Genomic DNA, 15,523 nt, shown 5'->3' with positions numbered 1-15,523 from the left:
CACGACACCGGCTTCAAAAAGGTGGTGGTGTGCGTTTGTGAGGACTACATTGCTGAAAAACGTGTAAGTGTCATACTTTTTTGTTTGCCACAAACTTTACTTTCTACAATAATCCAAAAATCCAAACATTACAAAGAGACAATAGAACAATAAAACACACAGTCGTTAATATATAACAACATAGCAGCCAGTAGGGGTCTCACTTAAAAAATATAAAGCAAAGTACATAACTCATGAGTTTTAGCAGCTTTCAAAAAATATGGACAACAGTTTCAGGAAACAGATCACACAACGAGCAGTCAACACACAGGTCCTTTTTAAATTTGAGCAGATACCGTTTAGCAGGATACTATCTGTGTATCAGCTTAAAAGTCACCTCTCTCACTTTATTAGTGAGCAGATATTTGTAAGGTAGACTCCAGATGTTACGCCATTGCAAGTCAGGGACAAACCCCGCCCAGTAATGAACAGCAGCAGGAACAGTAGTTATGTTTTCCTGAAAGAGTGATCGAATAATACAGTTGTTGTTCTTCACCTTATTAGAGAAGCACATTTCTCCCACTGCAGTGGTTTTTGGGTCCAGAGGTAAACAAGTGGGCAGTGTAGTCCCTTTTACAGTCCCTCCAGAAAAACGCGATTATGCGATCGCATAATTCAACGCATAATCTACCAAAGTCCGCATATTTATGCAGGGCCGCATTTTTTCAAAAACGCTGCACTTTCGGTGCATAAATCGCAGATTTCCGCGCAAAATATGCATTTTCGTTGCAAAAAAGTCACATACATATATCTTAGCAGAAAGTTGAAAAATTTTGCGTTTACTTCACACAAGAGCAGCCGTTTTCTCCTGTTGCCATGGGAACGTTATGAAGTGACGTAATTACGCGATGTGAATGTCCTCGAGAAGCTGCAAACCCCGTGATGAATCAGTTTCATTCGCCAACAAATATAAGCGCAAAAGACCGTGCAAAGCAGTTTCCCGGTGTATTACATCATAACAGTGGCGGCAAATTATTTTTGCACTCTGTGTTGGACCACAGGTTTTCATTTTCACAGTGGACTGTTGTAGTTTCATTCAGGAGTTGATGCAACTTTACAGTTGTAAGATTGCACTTTTTTGTTACCAGGGGGTTAAATCATACTAGTTTCAAAAACCTTACAGTTGTAAGTATATTAGTAGAATGTACATTTACGTTAAGGTAAGAGATTGCACTTTGAGCATTGGAAGCACATATTTTAACAGAAGATGTCTGTTTTGTATAGCTACCTCTGTTAAACAGGAAGCACACATTTTATTTTTTTATATTTTATGTATTAATTTTTACAGAAGTTGTAGCATATTCCTTTTGTAAAGCTACAGAACTTGTTTGACTCATCAATGTTTTGTAGGTTTGAGCCATGTGTTTATTAAGGTCTGATGAGAACTTAAATATTACCAGCACTTTCTGTGATGTAGTATGCTTGCTTATCATAGGAAGTAATTAGATTACATTAAGGTAGTAACCTAGTGAGAACAGGGGAATCACTTTTTGTTCTCTTTTTCATCAAACCGCAGTTCTATATCGTATAGGCTACGCCCTCTTAGAGCTATCGCTGTTGGGTTTATCCCTTGTACACCTGCGCAGTCCTGAGAAAAAATAGTCAACGCCCCCCCACGGGGGGCCCCACCTACACGGTGTATAAATAACCGTGCTGGCCTACAATCAGCTCCCATTTTCTTTCAGCCACCGAGCTGCAAGTACTTAAGAACGCGAAGATCTACGGAACAAAAAAGCATAACTCACCATGTCGGCGGCGACGGTAGCCTCCTCGGGGGACGACAGGCCGTGTCCATCCTGCTCGGATGGCCACGTCCTCGACCTCCACACCCGCTGCAAGGTCTGTCTGGGAGCTCAGCACGCTGGCTTGGCCTTGACCCCACGGTCCTCCTTCCTCCTGCAGAGAAGCAGCGGCGGGTAGATTTCTTCACAGTGGCAGCAGACGACGTCTGGCCTCTGCGAGAGACATACTCCGTGGAGGAAGCTTTGGAGATCCTGGACCCGCCTGATGTCTTGGACTCGGACGAGTCCTCCCATGCCGGTTCTTCTGTCGCTCCCGTCTTCCAGCCGGAAGAGCCGGAACACGCCGAGGGAGGATGTGCCACCCCGGGGATGGGGATCCAAGGTTCCCTTCCCACCACCACCCTGCCGTCGATCGGCGGGCTGGTTAAGGAGCTGCTGGATGTCATTCGGCATGCTGCCACTCGCCGGGACCTGCCGAAATGTGCAGTGTTTTTCCCCTCGCTCAGCCGAGCAGGCGAGACGCTGTATAGCCCTGCTTCCCGCCTATCCGGAAGTACCAAGAGGGCGCTGCGGCGGATCCAAAGGCCCTTAAGGCACCTGTTTCAACATATGTGCCCATCACCAAAGTTGCTGGTTTCAGCGACCGAGGTTTCCCCGCTGTACCTCAGTTAGAAGAAAACCTCACCCCATTTTTTGGGGTTGGACGTGCCAGTACGGCAGCCGGACGGCGGCCCTCGGCTGGTCGGCAGGCTCCACGGGAAGGCCCGAAGGTCGGCCGCTCGGGCTACGGCTGGGCCAACTCTCCCTCTGAGCCTTGAAGAAGCAGAGCCGGAGAAGCTGACATGATGGGAGGGACATGTGTGTTAATGTTGCTGCTAACAGGTGTAGATATATGCTATGAATTGGCAACTGCTAAAATATCAGATAATGGGATTAATTACTTTATTGTTTGTTTCACATAAAATTGTGGTGCTGTGTGTGACAGTTTGAAAGCAGTAAGTTTGTTGTGTAATAAGAATGCATCCAAGCTGGAAGAAGGTTAAAACTTATGCTGCGGCTGTTTCGTCATGTCACGGAGGTTTTGGTGACAGATCAGTCTTCAGTCATCTGAAGCGTTTTCTGAGGGGTGTGCGGAGAAATCGACCTGTGTCTCACTCCTTTGCTACTCAGTGGGATTTGGCGCTGGTTTTACGCACTGATTAAACCTCCTTTTGAGCCATTGGATCAGGTTCCGCTCAAGTTTCTGTCCATTAAAGCGGCCCTGCTTTTGGCACTGACATATGCGAAGAGAGTCAGTGATTTATCTGCTCTTTCTGTGGCCCCATCATGTCTCAGAATACAGGGGGGTGGCAGCTCAGCTGTCCTGCGTCCGAACCCGGCTTTTACTCCTAAAGGCATCACCTGTTTAGATCACGAGTGATAACGCTGGAGGGGTTCTTCCCCCCTCCTCACAGATCAGAGGAAGAAGCCATGTCTCATCTTCTCTGTCCAGTGCGTGCGCTATCATGTTAAGTGGCGCACACGGCTTCTTCACGCCGTTCTCAGCGTCTATTTGTTCATTATAGAGATCACTTTAAGGGGCTTCCTCTGTCTGCACAGCGCCTGTCACACTGGCTGTGTGAGGCGGTTACACAGGCTTATATTGCTTCCCGGTCAGATCCCCCGGAGGGCATCAGGGCGCATTCCACCAGGGGAATCGCGTCCTCCACAGCCTTACATGGAGGAATGACGGTGGGAGACATATGCGCGGCAGCATCTTGGTCTTCCCCCTGCTCTTTTGTTCGCTTTTATCTGCGGGATGTGTCCCAGTTTTCCATGACTCACTCTGTTCTGAGTGTTCTCAGGGTGATGTGTTATTCTCATCTCTACTTTGTTCCTCTTTTGCAATGCGAGACTTCATCATTCCTCATGTTTTTGCTCTGTTTCTGTTCTTTATTGGACTGTTACAGTACGTAACGCTCGTCTTCATTCATCACAGCGGGCTTGATTCTCCCCAACTTCCTTTCTCCTCAGTACATTCTGGGGAATGTGGACTGCGTCATTACGCACAGCGTATTGGTTGGGCATGGATGGAGCTGTGGTTATTTTAAATGGCGGGTATTTCTTTGCTCGTGGTACTGTATGGCATCAGTGTGGCATGGACTATATCCTGCTACGCCCTTATCCCAACAGCGATAGCTCTTAGAGGGCGTAGCCTATACGATATAGAACATTAGTTACGTGTTGTAATTCCAGATTCTATGAGTATAGGCGCAGCCCTCTAAGCTAGGGGCCCCACTGGTTCCTTGTGCCTGAAAGAAAAGCCTCTTTTTGGGAGCTGATTGTAGGTCAGCACGGTTATTTATACACCGTGTAGGTGGGGCCCCCCGTGGGGGGGGGGGGTTGACTATTTTTTCTCAGGACAGCGCAGGTGCGCGAGGGATATACCCAACAGCGATAGCTCTTAGAGGGCTGCGCCTATACTCATATAATCTGGAGTTACAATACGTAACTAACGTTTTTGCAATTTCACGCAGTTTTATCGCATAAAATTGCATAAATATCCCGAATCGCATTTTTAAAGAAAACGTGCTGCATAATCAAGGATTTTAGCCCGCAACAATCACAAAAAAACTCTTTTTCTGGAAGGACTGCTTTTAATAGCGTTAAAAGGGCAGAGGGAAGTCACAGGAATATGGAAGGTCTGAAGGAATTCTGAATAATTAAGTAAAATTCCATTACCATTGAGTAACTGGGTCACTAGGGTTATGTCATTCTCAAACCATGTTTTAAAGAATAATGATTTGTTTTTCCAGATATAACATCTGTGTGGTGAAAAGTTATGTTTATATATTAGTGACCATGCTAAAATCATCTGCTTATGGAATTTAGATATATTTTGTGGAAGCCTTTCTATTTTGTAATCACACAAAAGAACATATTGAAGCCCTCCAAGCATTGAGAAAATATAGTTCCATATGAAGTTCCATATTGACGTAGGGTTATTTAGAAACTGTTTAATCCAATTAATTTTGAATGTATTATTAAGAGTAGTAAAATCAAGAAAATGTAATCCACCAGAATCATATGTATTCATAATTACAGATGTTTTGACATAATGCGTCTTATTTTTCCTCAAAAAAATTAAAAAGTATTTTATCGACGGATGTGCAGAGCTGCTTACTAATATATAACGGAATGGCTGCTTATGCAATACGAGATAAGCCTTCAGCTTTTGTTAACAGAGTTCTACCTTTTAGGGAGAAATCCCTCTGAAGCCACTGGTTAAGTTTCTTTTTGGTCTTATCAATAATAATATTAAAGTTTTCAGTACATCTATTTTCTTCATTCCTCATGACAGTTATCCCAAGGTATGTTATCTTTTCTTTAATAGTTATGTTACAGATTTGGGGAGTGTTGCATTCTTTAAGTGAGAACAGTTCACATTTTTTCAAATGAAGGTAAAGACCCGATGCTGCTGAGAATATATCTATTACTTTGATAGCAGTGTGAACTTGGCTGACATTTTTTTAAGAAAAGTGTGGTGTCGTCTGCCAATTGGCTAATAATAACCTCTCTATCTGCTATACAAATCCCTTTCAATGGACTATTTTTAATATGGGTGGAAAGAAGTTGAGTACATAAAATATATAAATAAGGTGAAGCAGGGCAGCCCTGCCGAATACCCCTTTGTAACTCAAATCTTGGTGATGTCCCACTTTTTAATCTCATGGAGCTATTACCATTATAATACAATGTTTTGACAGCTTAAGAGAAAAATTCACCAAAACCAAACATTTCAATCGTTCTAAATATAAACTTATGTTCTACTCCAAAAATCAGTTTGCTTTTAGGAAGGAGCCAAGACAATTAACTTCCGTTTTTTTCTTTCTCATAGCACCAGTTAATTGGTGAAGTCGGGCCTCCTCCCACATCACGTTTCTACTTTCCTGCACGTGTTAAACTTCAAAAAGGGGCCTTGACTCTTTGAATTGGTAAAAGATGGAGAAAAAAAACAGTAGCAAGACAAATTAATTATGCGACTCAAGATTAACGAAAAATAAAACCAGCCGCAAAGATAGACTGCAGACACACAAACAGACTAAGCTAACTTTGACAAGGAAACCTGCTAATTTACACTGCACATTATTTTCTCCTGTGATGGGCTTGTTGCAGGATATTTCATTTTATAGCTATTGTTATTTTTCAAAGTAGCTGAAAAGCTAAAAATGTGATTATTGCAGAGATGTAAACAATAGAAGCTATATACATGTAGCAGTAATTATGGTAGGTTAGTGTAATGCAAGCAAATTGACAAACTGGCATTAAATAGCCAACTAATTTTATTGGCATCTTAAGATTTTTTTAAACAATCTGTTATTGGTATGAAGAATTTTCATATAACTGTCTGACTGATTTGACTGCTGCATTAATATGCAAATTACGCACAATAATTCATTCTGAAAACAGCAGTGATTCACATGTAATGCATCTGTAATTGATATAATGCATACATTATTGTAACAATAATAGCATTTTCCTGAAACTCATAACATGTGCCTTGCTTTTTATTCATCTAACCAGCTTCAACCATGAGTTGTCGCAAGAATGCCAATCCCAAGGCTGATTCATCCCCCCAGAACAGCATAAAAGGTCCTGTAATATTCTTTTTTTCTGGTAGAACTGTAACATAATTGTCGACATGTAGGTCATTGACTACCAAATATTAACAACAGCATTGTTTTTAATAATGTGTGGCACATGGTTCTCAGTATGGTCCATGTCTATTGCTGATGTAGTGGCTGTACAATATATTGTGTCAGCATCAACATCGCAATGTGCACATACACAATAGTCATATCGTATCACACTTGATATGAGACAAATTGACATCAAGCTTCAACCTCTTTGCTGCTTAACACACAAACTGGCAGGTGTTACACAGACTCTACATGCACAGCAATTACAGTGAGTGTACAGTGACACAATGACCAAGTACAGCCCACAATTAGTTACATCTTAGAATCTTTGAGACCTTTGTGTCAGCACACATAGACACACAATCAGGGATTCTTAAATGATGTGTTGCAATTATACATACCTCCTGTTATTATTCTTATTGTAAGAGAATTTCTTATTCAAGGATTACTTCATAATTATTTCAACAGCCTCACCAAATGCAGTTCAGGAGGTTGAAAAACTTCTCGAAGCAGAGAAAGAGAAGGGGCGTATTCGTGATGAAACCATCTCCCTCCTCAAAGATGACAAGACCTACCTGCAAGGAGAACTTGGGAAAAAGGATGAGCTCATCCATCAGCTACTCTCCGAGAAGGATGAAGATAATTCTACAATCATGTCTGGCAAGTCAAGTGAGTAATTATCCATTCACATTCATACAGTACTATATAGTATTCTTTTTTCATTCTCCAATAGGTTTTTTCCAGCACACAGACAAAATGTGTTTTCATATTCATTCCTTTCTCACAACTAGATCACTAGTAACAACATTTGCTTTGTTATTTGCAGGTGTCAGACACAAGCATGGGAATGATAGAAAAGCCCCGTTGAAGAAAGCCAAGCAATTAAAGAGCATCGTTAATGACGAGGAAGAGGAAGACTCCAATTCTGTTCTTTCTGATTCATCTGAAGGTAACAAAGGCACAATTTAATCATTCAGTAGAATCAAATCCCACATTTCTTTTCATTGTATGGAAATATTTTTAATGTTAACTTCACAAACAGTAACACTGAATTTGTCTCTTTGCACACCCTTTATTGATACATTATACTGTATACACTGTTTCCCTACATTACTGTACTATTGGCAAGATCAGAGCACAAGGCTAGCTGCTGTTCAGTGCTCACTCAAGGAAAACTCTAGATGTAGTATTGTCACGATACCAAAATGATGACTTCTATATGATACCTAACTAAATATCTTGATAGTGATACTGAAACAATCAACGAATATTAAGTTCACTTTTTTAAAATAAGAAAGTTAAAGTTTTTAAAGAAAAAAATCAGAGGAGGCAGAGCAGAAATGTGCACTATTTAGACATATCTTGTCACAGTTGCAGGGCTATATAACTATTGAACATGTTTTAATAAAAATAAAATGACTCTGCTGCAGCTTCTGTATTTAGCTGTTTAACAAAAGTTGGTCAAGTGTGTTCCCATGTTTGTTTTTCCCACACATGTAGGTGTGTTTTTGACAAGAAATTGATACAAATAACAATAATCACATTATTAATTGATGATTAGGTCACACTCTTAGTTTTGTAAAAGCTTTTACTTGTTATGCCGTGATCTGATGTCCACTGAAAGCTTTACAGAAGGGCTGTCAGTTCTGCAGGCGATAATGCCATATATCCCTTAGTGCATCTGCTTTATCGACAAGTTTTGTTTGGTTGGGAGAGGCCATGTTCATCACTCTCTCACCTCCTGCCTGTTTCATTTAATTGACACAGTTCAGATGCATGTCATCATGATGACATTTGTTTTATCACCCGTGAGCCTGTACTGCCAAAACCAATCTCTAGCGGCTTATTCCATGGGTGCTATGTATTTGTTTATATTTTGAAAGTTGACACTATCATGATCTGTTTTGATCCGCCCTTGATTTCTATTCTAGATTCATCCATGGATAGCTGCCGAATGAAGGAGTCTTCAAAATCTCCAACCTCTTCCTCCTCTTCCCGCCATCAAGTTAAACCCTCTAGCACTGATGCCTGATTGGAAGAACAAGAGGTAATTGTTCATTACAGTTTTAACAAGTTCACACATCTCAACAGCAAGCTTTTTAAACAAAATCTGGTTTTAATGTGTCATTTACAGCCAGAAACACCAGGAGCACCATCGCTCGCTACAAGATGGCTATAGATGCCTTCAACCGAGGGGGTTCCATGAAGGCAGCTTTCGATTGCATCGGTGCTGATAGAACTACTATCTCCAGGACAGCGCCAATTGCTGAACTGAGCATAGCTGCACCTGACATCTTCAAAAACGTGGGGCCCTGGAATGAGCGCAAGGAAAAATTGTCATCCTTCATTGACAGATGCCGTGCTGCCACCCATGTCTAACCATGTCGCTAATTGTTCATTTGTTTAAGTGTTAAGGTTAGGTTTGCACTTGATGCCGATACAAGAACAGTATGTATTATTTTATTATGAGAATGAGATTTTTAAAAAAAATCCTTAACAGTAGCAGTGGCTGAACGTTTAAAATGTTAGTTTCCATGGGCCACATGTTTGCACTTCATCAACTTCAACTGACCCAAGTGTTAAAGTTTTTATTCTGAAAATAAACTTGAGAAAATGGATTTAGTCTTGTTCTTACTTTGAGTGTATCACTCATGTTTTATACCTTAATGTTATATTCCTAAAGCTGACTAATCTTAATGTAATTCTCTATATTTTGGTATCTGACATAATGGCTTATGATGCAGCATAGATTATTTTAAATACATGCAAATGTGTTACACTTTACTTAACACCAACAATGAAACATTATGATGAGGAATGCTGCATTATAGATGCATCCATATGAACTTCACTTTACTTAAAGCATACATTGATAATGTATGATCCTTCATGGAGTATTATAGCATCCTATGAGTCCTTATAACAGTTGATTGTTGAGGTGTGTGTATAGAGTGGTATAAGTAGTCATAATGTATTATAAGCCCCATCAGTCAGCCTGTAGTTTATAACCAGTCAAGAGCACTCATAAGACCCTGGATTTATAAGTCATTATAAGCTATATTTAAAGTTATTCATAACTGTTGATATAGTGCATCATAAAGCATTATGAGTGTAGTCATAAGGCATTATGATTGATTATGAGCATTATAATTCACTATGAATGCGTTCATAATGAACTATAGATGTGGTCTTCATAGAAAGTGTTACCCATGAGGGTATATAATATGAAATATGAAAAACACCGTCCACCCCGCAGTTTATCAACCACCACATCACTACTAGCAAACCTTGGTGATGACTTGACTCCAATCCCCCCATGGAAATCTATTCAAGTGGAGGCAATGTCAGCTTGCACTTGCAGGCAATGTCACTCTTTTAATTCAAATTACAAGAGTATTACAAGTTAAATGGTAAATGGACTGTACTTATATAGCACCTTTCTTGTCTTTTTGACCACTCAAAGCACTTTTACACTACATGTCAGATTCAACCATTCACACACATTCATACACTGATGACAGGAGCTACCACACAGGGTACCAACCTGCTCATAAAGAGGAGACTAACATTCACACACTGTTGGTGCAGCCATCAGGAGCAATTTGGGGTTAACTATCTTGCCCAAGGACACATTGACATGTGGACTGGATGAGCCAGGAATCAAACTGCCAATCTTCCGATTGGTAAACGACCGCTCTACCTCCTCAACCACACTTCTGTCTGCTTTCAGGCAAGAATATATGTACATTTTCATGAATTACTCACTGTTTGTAGGCACGACACGATGACTCTGTTTTGTCACAAAATGACATGTCAAATAAAACCAGTTTGATTATTACAAATGTTTGAATTTTGGAGATCCGTCCTACCACCACTGTCCACTGTACTGCTGTGTACTGTTCATAACGCTGGCGCAATGCAGAGAGAGAGAGATAGAGAAAGTTTTAGTTAAATTATATTATGGGGAATTTCTTTTCTTGGCAATGTGTCTTTTTTATGTTGTGCTGGTGTTGTCACGAACTTGTGACCTTAAATTAAAGAGTACGATCTAGACATGCTCTGTGTGAGAAGTGCCTTGAGCTAACTTCTGTTGTGATTTGGTGCTATATAAATAAAATTAAAACCAATTAAAATGTATTGAGTTGACCTAATGTAAAAGTTTCACTACCACTGTAATACATTTAAATTTAATGATTCTTCAAAACTCTGAATTTAATCCAATTGTCACTCTCTATAATACATGCACTTAGCAACAACAATACAGATAAGGTCAGTGAAAGATTTTGGTTATGGTAAATCAGTGGTTATGGTTAAGGTATGGTAAGGAACTAAAACATGTGGGAGGTATTGTGGTTTTTTTTAATAAAAAGGCAAATGTTGCAAGTCCGTGACAAGACTCAAACTCTGCATTACAGTTTAATACACTATTTAGCCATTCACCACCCCAGCCATACTTTCGTCCTCATTGTACTGAATGTTGGTACTGAGCGTAAAATTGAGGGGTGTCCAATGTGGACATAATTCCTAGGTATACTTACCTGCCATGGCTACTATATGTGCAAGTCCCTGCATGAAAGTTAGTTCCTAGGACTACGTTGTTTGGTCAAAAAGCTTCACATGTCTCCTCTGATCTGTGTCAGCAGAAGACAGCACATGTGAAGAGGTGCAGTCAATGCAGTTCAGCAGCTAGAGGACATCACTGACTGCCAATCACCCTATTTGGTCCCCTGTAGCCTCATTAAAAGCAGTTTATTTGATCCAGTCAGACAGTCCTTACTTAGTGTCTGACTGGATCGATCAATTTTGTACGAACCACGACAGGCTCATAAAAGACGTGTTTAATGAAAATACAAATACATGTACATGGAGGAAGGCATTCACTAAAGTGCAAGAGGGATCAGATGGGCTCATGATTTCAACCAGGGAGAGTCGGCGAAAAGAGGGTTATACTTATTAACCTTTCTGAAATGGCTCATGAGCTGAGTCTTTATTGATGACCTGGGTTATGAAGTCACAATGATTCCTCTAGGAAGCTGAAATGAAAGGTTAAACTATTCACATTAATTGCTCTACAAGGTCGCTTATTGACAGCCCCTTAAGCTTCAAGCCTGCACACTGTAAGCACAGCAAAGATAGGAGGAAGAGACAGAGAGGAGAGGATGAAGGTAGCCAGCCATCTGATGTTGAGGCGAGTTATGAACAAACTGTTTTCTGATAGCGGCCAGCCTTCTAAAGGGCCTATGAATAACTCAGAGGGTAGGCACTGACGACAGCTGTCACAAGCCTCAGAGGATTGGATTTTCCATGAATAAAATCACAAAGGGAATTCACATCTGAAAATACAATGCATTTGCACATAAATGTACAGCTCTTACTGCTGGTTTCCACAGCAATGCTGCCACTCTTTGTCTGACTCATTTCATTAAACACCACACACAGCTCAGTATGCATGGACCGTATTGAGATCAAACAGAATATACTGCCATTAAATGAAAAGACAGCTATTGAAGGCTGATAGTGCAACAGTACCAATCACTTTTACTTCAAAAGATTTGAGGTACTCAGCACTTTCTTCAAAATCTTTTGTCATGGTAGCAACATCACATCACATGGTGATAATTGCTGGTCTGTCAGTTGGTTCATGTGTCCACCTGTCCAGTGTTTCCTCTATATTAAATCTGCAGCAGAGTGCCAATGCTAAAAATTCACATAATGATTTAACCCTTACATACTCTTCATTTTCTACACCCTTGCAAAGAATCCCCTCATAAAAAGTTGAAGAGAACTTTATGGAAGTGTGGGGTTTATTGTATAACCATTAGAGCCATCAGTCTTCACTGCTACATCATAAAAACTACTATCTTATTAAAACTATTAACTATTCATTTACCTAAAACACATGTCAATAGATACGGCTCAAATTTGAACCAGAGCAGCCTTAATGGACAAAAATGTGTAGCACCTATACAAAAGTATAACATTTAAAATATTTTCAATTTTGAGCATTTTTGGCCACTTTAGGAAAAGTCATCACATTTCAAGGCAACATTTGTGTTGTTTTTACAGCTGTCACATGTAAAAACAGTATGTAAGGGTTATGACGATGACACCCTTCATTACCCTGATATTGTTTTAAGTCCCAGAATCATCCCTCTCCTCATTCTTCAAAGGATGTCTTATGTTATAAGAGTAGCATAACTGCTTTAAGGAATAGGACAGTGGATCATTTGTGTGTGTGTAGTGAGTGTGTGGTTGATTAAGTGAGCAAAAAAATGAGCAGAGCAGAGGAGAAAGTTAGCAGTAAGTTGTCAACTTGGCAGTAAATGTGCAGTACAGGCTACAGTGTGTCAGTTAATACATGCTGCTGCTTCTCAATACCAACCAAACTCTCATCTTTTCCTACTGTTAATGTTTTTATACAGTCAGAGTTTCTTAAACCTCCTCTGCTGTAGGTGGCTGTTTCCTGCAAATATATTTCTCTGGGAAATAATAAATAATCATGTTTAGTTTCCGTCCTATATACTTGATAAACATCTTTTCAGGAAAGTATTATGTATAGATATACATTTTTGTTGTTTTAGTGTCAAGATTTGAGTATGGAGATGGGACAGGATGGGAGACCTAAATGCACACAGGCAGGTAGAATTTTGTGACTTAAATGGAAGTGATGATGATACAACGCTCCACAGGAAGCCTTTTCTATTGTAACTCTGTCTGTTGCATTGGTAAACGCTCCCAAGCTAAATAAATTCAACTTAAACTTTGTTATTTCGAATCCAGCCTACTTTATTAAGGGTAAACCATTTAATTCTTATAACAGGAATAAGGTGTAGAAACAGAGTCAGGTTGAGGTACGGCTGGAGTGGGATTCAAAGGCACACAGCATTGTTGACGAACTGGCAAAGCGACAGGACTTGGTGAACTGGTTATATACTGAGGGACTGATGGGATAGAGGCAGGCATGTAGGCAGGTGGGGATGATTTGGGGAATGTGACCAGGTGAGAAGGTGGATGCAGGAGTCAGGTAACTGGGCTCAGATGGAAAGTCTGAGGGCATCTGATGGTCAGGTGGTGAATGTCAGATCTGGAAATGCGAAGGCCCGAGAGAAGTGAGAAGTGGCTGAAGACAGGAGCAGATAGTCAGACTGAGCAAAATAAAAACAACTGAGGCAAACAACTGGTGACAGATACCCAAAAAAAGCTCCACCAATAGAGTATGTCAGCATGTATGTAGCCTGAGAGGATATAAGGGGACAAAAAATCAAGTACACAAATCATTCACCACTGCTCATAAAGCAAATTGCGAACAGTATACAGTAATATTTAAAGGTGACTCTGGAGAATGTTATTAATTATTTTCTCTCTCATCTAGATTACAGTAGCTGGACTGAAGCATAGTAATAAACTGGGGCTAAATCTACGTAGCCCCAGTTAAGCCACTGCAATGTGGACATTACTCCTTTCATTTCTGACTTTGTGACTGGGCTGTATTTATATAGCCCTTTTCTAGTCTTTTTGACCACTCAAAGTGCTTTTACACTACTGGTCACATTCACCCATTCACACACATTCATACACCACTGGCACAGCCATTAGGAGCAATTTGGGGTTAATACTTTGCCCAAGAACACATTGACATGTGGACTGGAGGAGCCAGGAATCAAGCACCCAAACTTCCAATTGGTGGACGATCTGCTCTACCTCCTGAACCACAGCTCACACAGTGATAGACATTTAATCCATAACATTATAACCAAATCACAGTAAGATGTATATTTTGAGCCTACAAGTTATTTTTGTTTGCAATAGAAATATAATCATTAAGATTGTGATGATAGGTACTGTGTGTGTACAGTTAACAGGTGCAGGATAAATACACTGCACTTCTTGTTGTGGCTGCACTTTGAATATTATTCATTTATTTCATTTCTGATGTTGTTATAGCCACTGCATCCAAAACATTATTACCAATTCACAGTTGTCTGATTTTGCATCTTGAATGCAAAAAATACAGTTGTTGTTGTTGTTGTTATTAATTTTGGATGCATGGGCGCTGTCCGGTGCTGAAGTCTTTCACTTTTTCACATGAAATATGTTTTTGTCATTGCTTTGTGGTCACTTGTATTAGGTTTATAGTTATTGTGTTGAATATTCAGTTCACTTACCTTTCAATTCAATTTAATAAGCTTTACATGGTCATAAGGCTTGTTGCACTGCCTGTCGTGGCCAACAAAATCAATGAACACAACTTTAAACTTTTTTTTTTTTACCCGTAGAATTAACTAAGATGAAGGCTTCCAATAATCATAGAAGCACTGATCAGTTTTAATATCAAAGATCTTTAACTGCAAGCTAATTGTCTCTCAATCAAATGCTATTAGATTCAGGTTGTGAGGTAGAAACAGGGGGACAGAGTAAAGAGAAAGAGAATATCTGTGCTGGTGATTGAACGTGTCCTCCGGTGGCGTCTACTCATGGTGATTGAGGTGGGGGAAGCAGGTAGGTGTGTGTGTGTGTGTGTGTGTGTGTGTGTGTGTGTGTGTGTGTGTGTGTGTGTGTGTGTGTGTGTGTGTGTGTGACTGTGTGTGTGTGTGTGTGTGTGTGTGTGTGTGTGTGTGTGTGTGTGTGTGTGTGTGTGTGTGTGTGTGGAGGGGTAACAGTGTTGGAAAGGTGTAAGGAAGGTTGGGGTGATTTGTCAAAGGATCGTTTATCTGCTTAGTTGAACAAAGAGCTCAGTTGGACGGAGAGTTCATATCCGGGCTGGGCAAACACCAAGCACCTGATAGCCTGTACTGAACCTTTCACACCAACAAAACACTGTTTGGTATCACGTCGCTACTGTTGCAGCGCTGATAAAAGTCAATTTCCATTTGTGCGTGTGGTTATGTTCCAACTTCTTTTTTTCTGTGTTTTTTGTCTAAAAAAAAAAAGTTAGAATGTGTGAATTTCACTTTGTGGCGATGACATATAGATGCATGTGGCATAAAACACTCTACATTACAGATTCATTGTACTATAGCTGCAGTCTCAGACAGAGTACAGTAGTTTTCCTAAACACTGCAA

General features: G+C 40.3%; 1 protein-coding gene across 1 annotated transcript; it reads left to right on the top strand.

Annotated features, from left to right (window-relative positions):
* Nucleotides 1-6,352: 6,352 nt before the first annotated feature.
* On the top strand, nt 6,353-8,839 carry LOC133983305 (uncharacterized). The gene is made up of 4 exons (XM_062422345.1): nt 6,353-6,413; nt 6,929-7,129; nt 7,287-7,409; nt 8,595-8,839. The coding sequence occupies exons 1-4, from the start codon at nt 6,353-6,355 to the stop codon at nt 8,837-8,839; spliced, it is 630 nt and encodes a 209-aa protein (XP_062278329.1).
* The last annotated feature ends 6,684 nt before the right edge of the window (nt 8,840-15,523 follow it).

Source organism: Scomber scombrus, chromosome 7 (assembly GCF_963691925.1).
Source record: "Scomber scombrus chromosome 7, fScoSco1.1, whole genome shotgun sequence".
Classification (NCBI taxonomy): Eukaryota; Metazoa; Chordata; class Actinopteri; order Scombriformes; family Scombridae; genus Scomber; species Scomber scombrus.
This window is presented reverse-complemented; position numbering and strand designations above follow the sequence as displayed.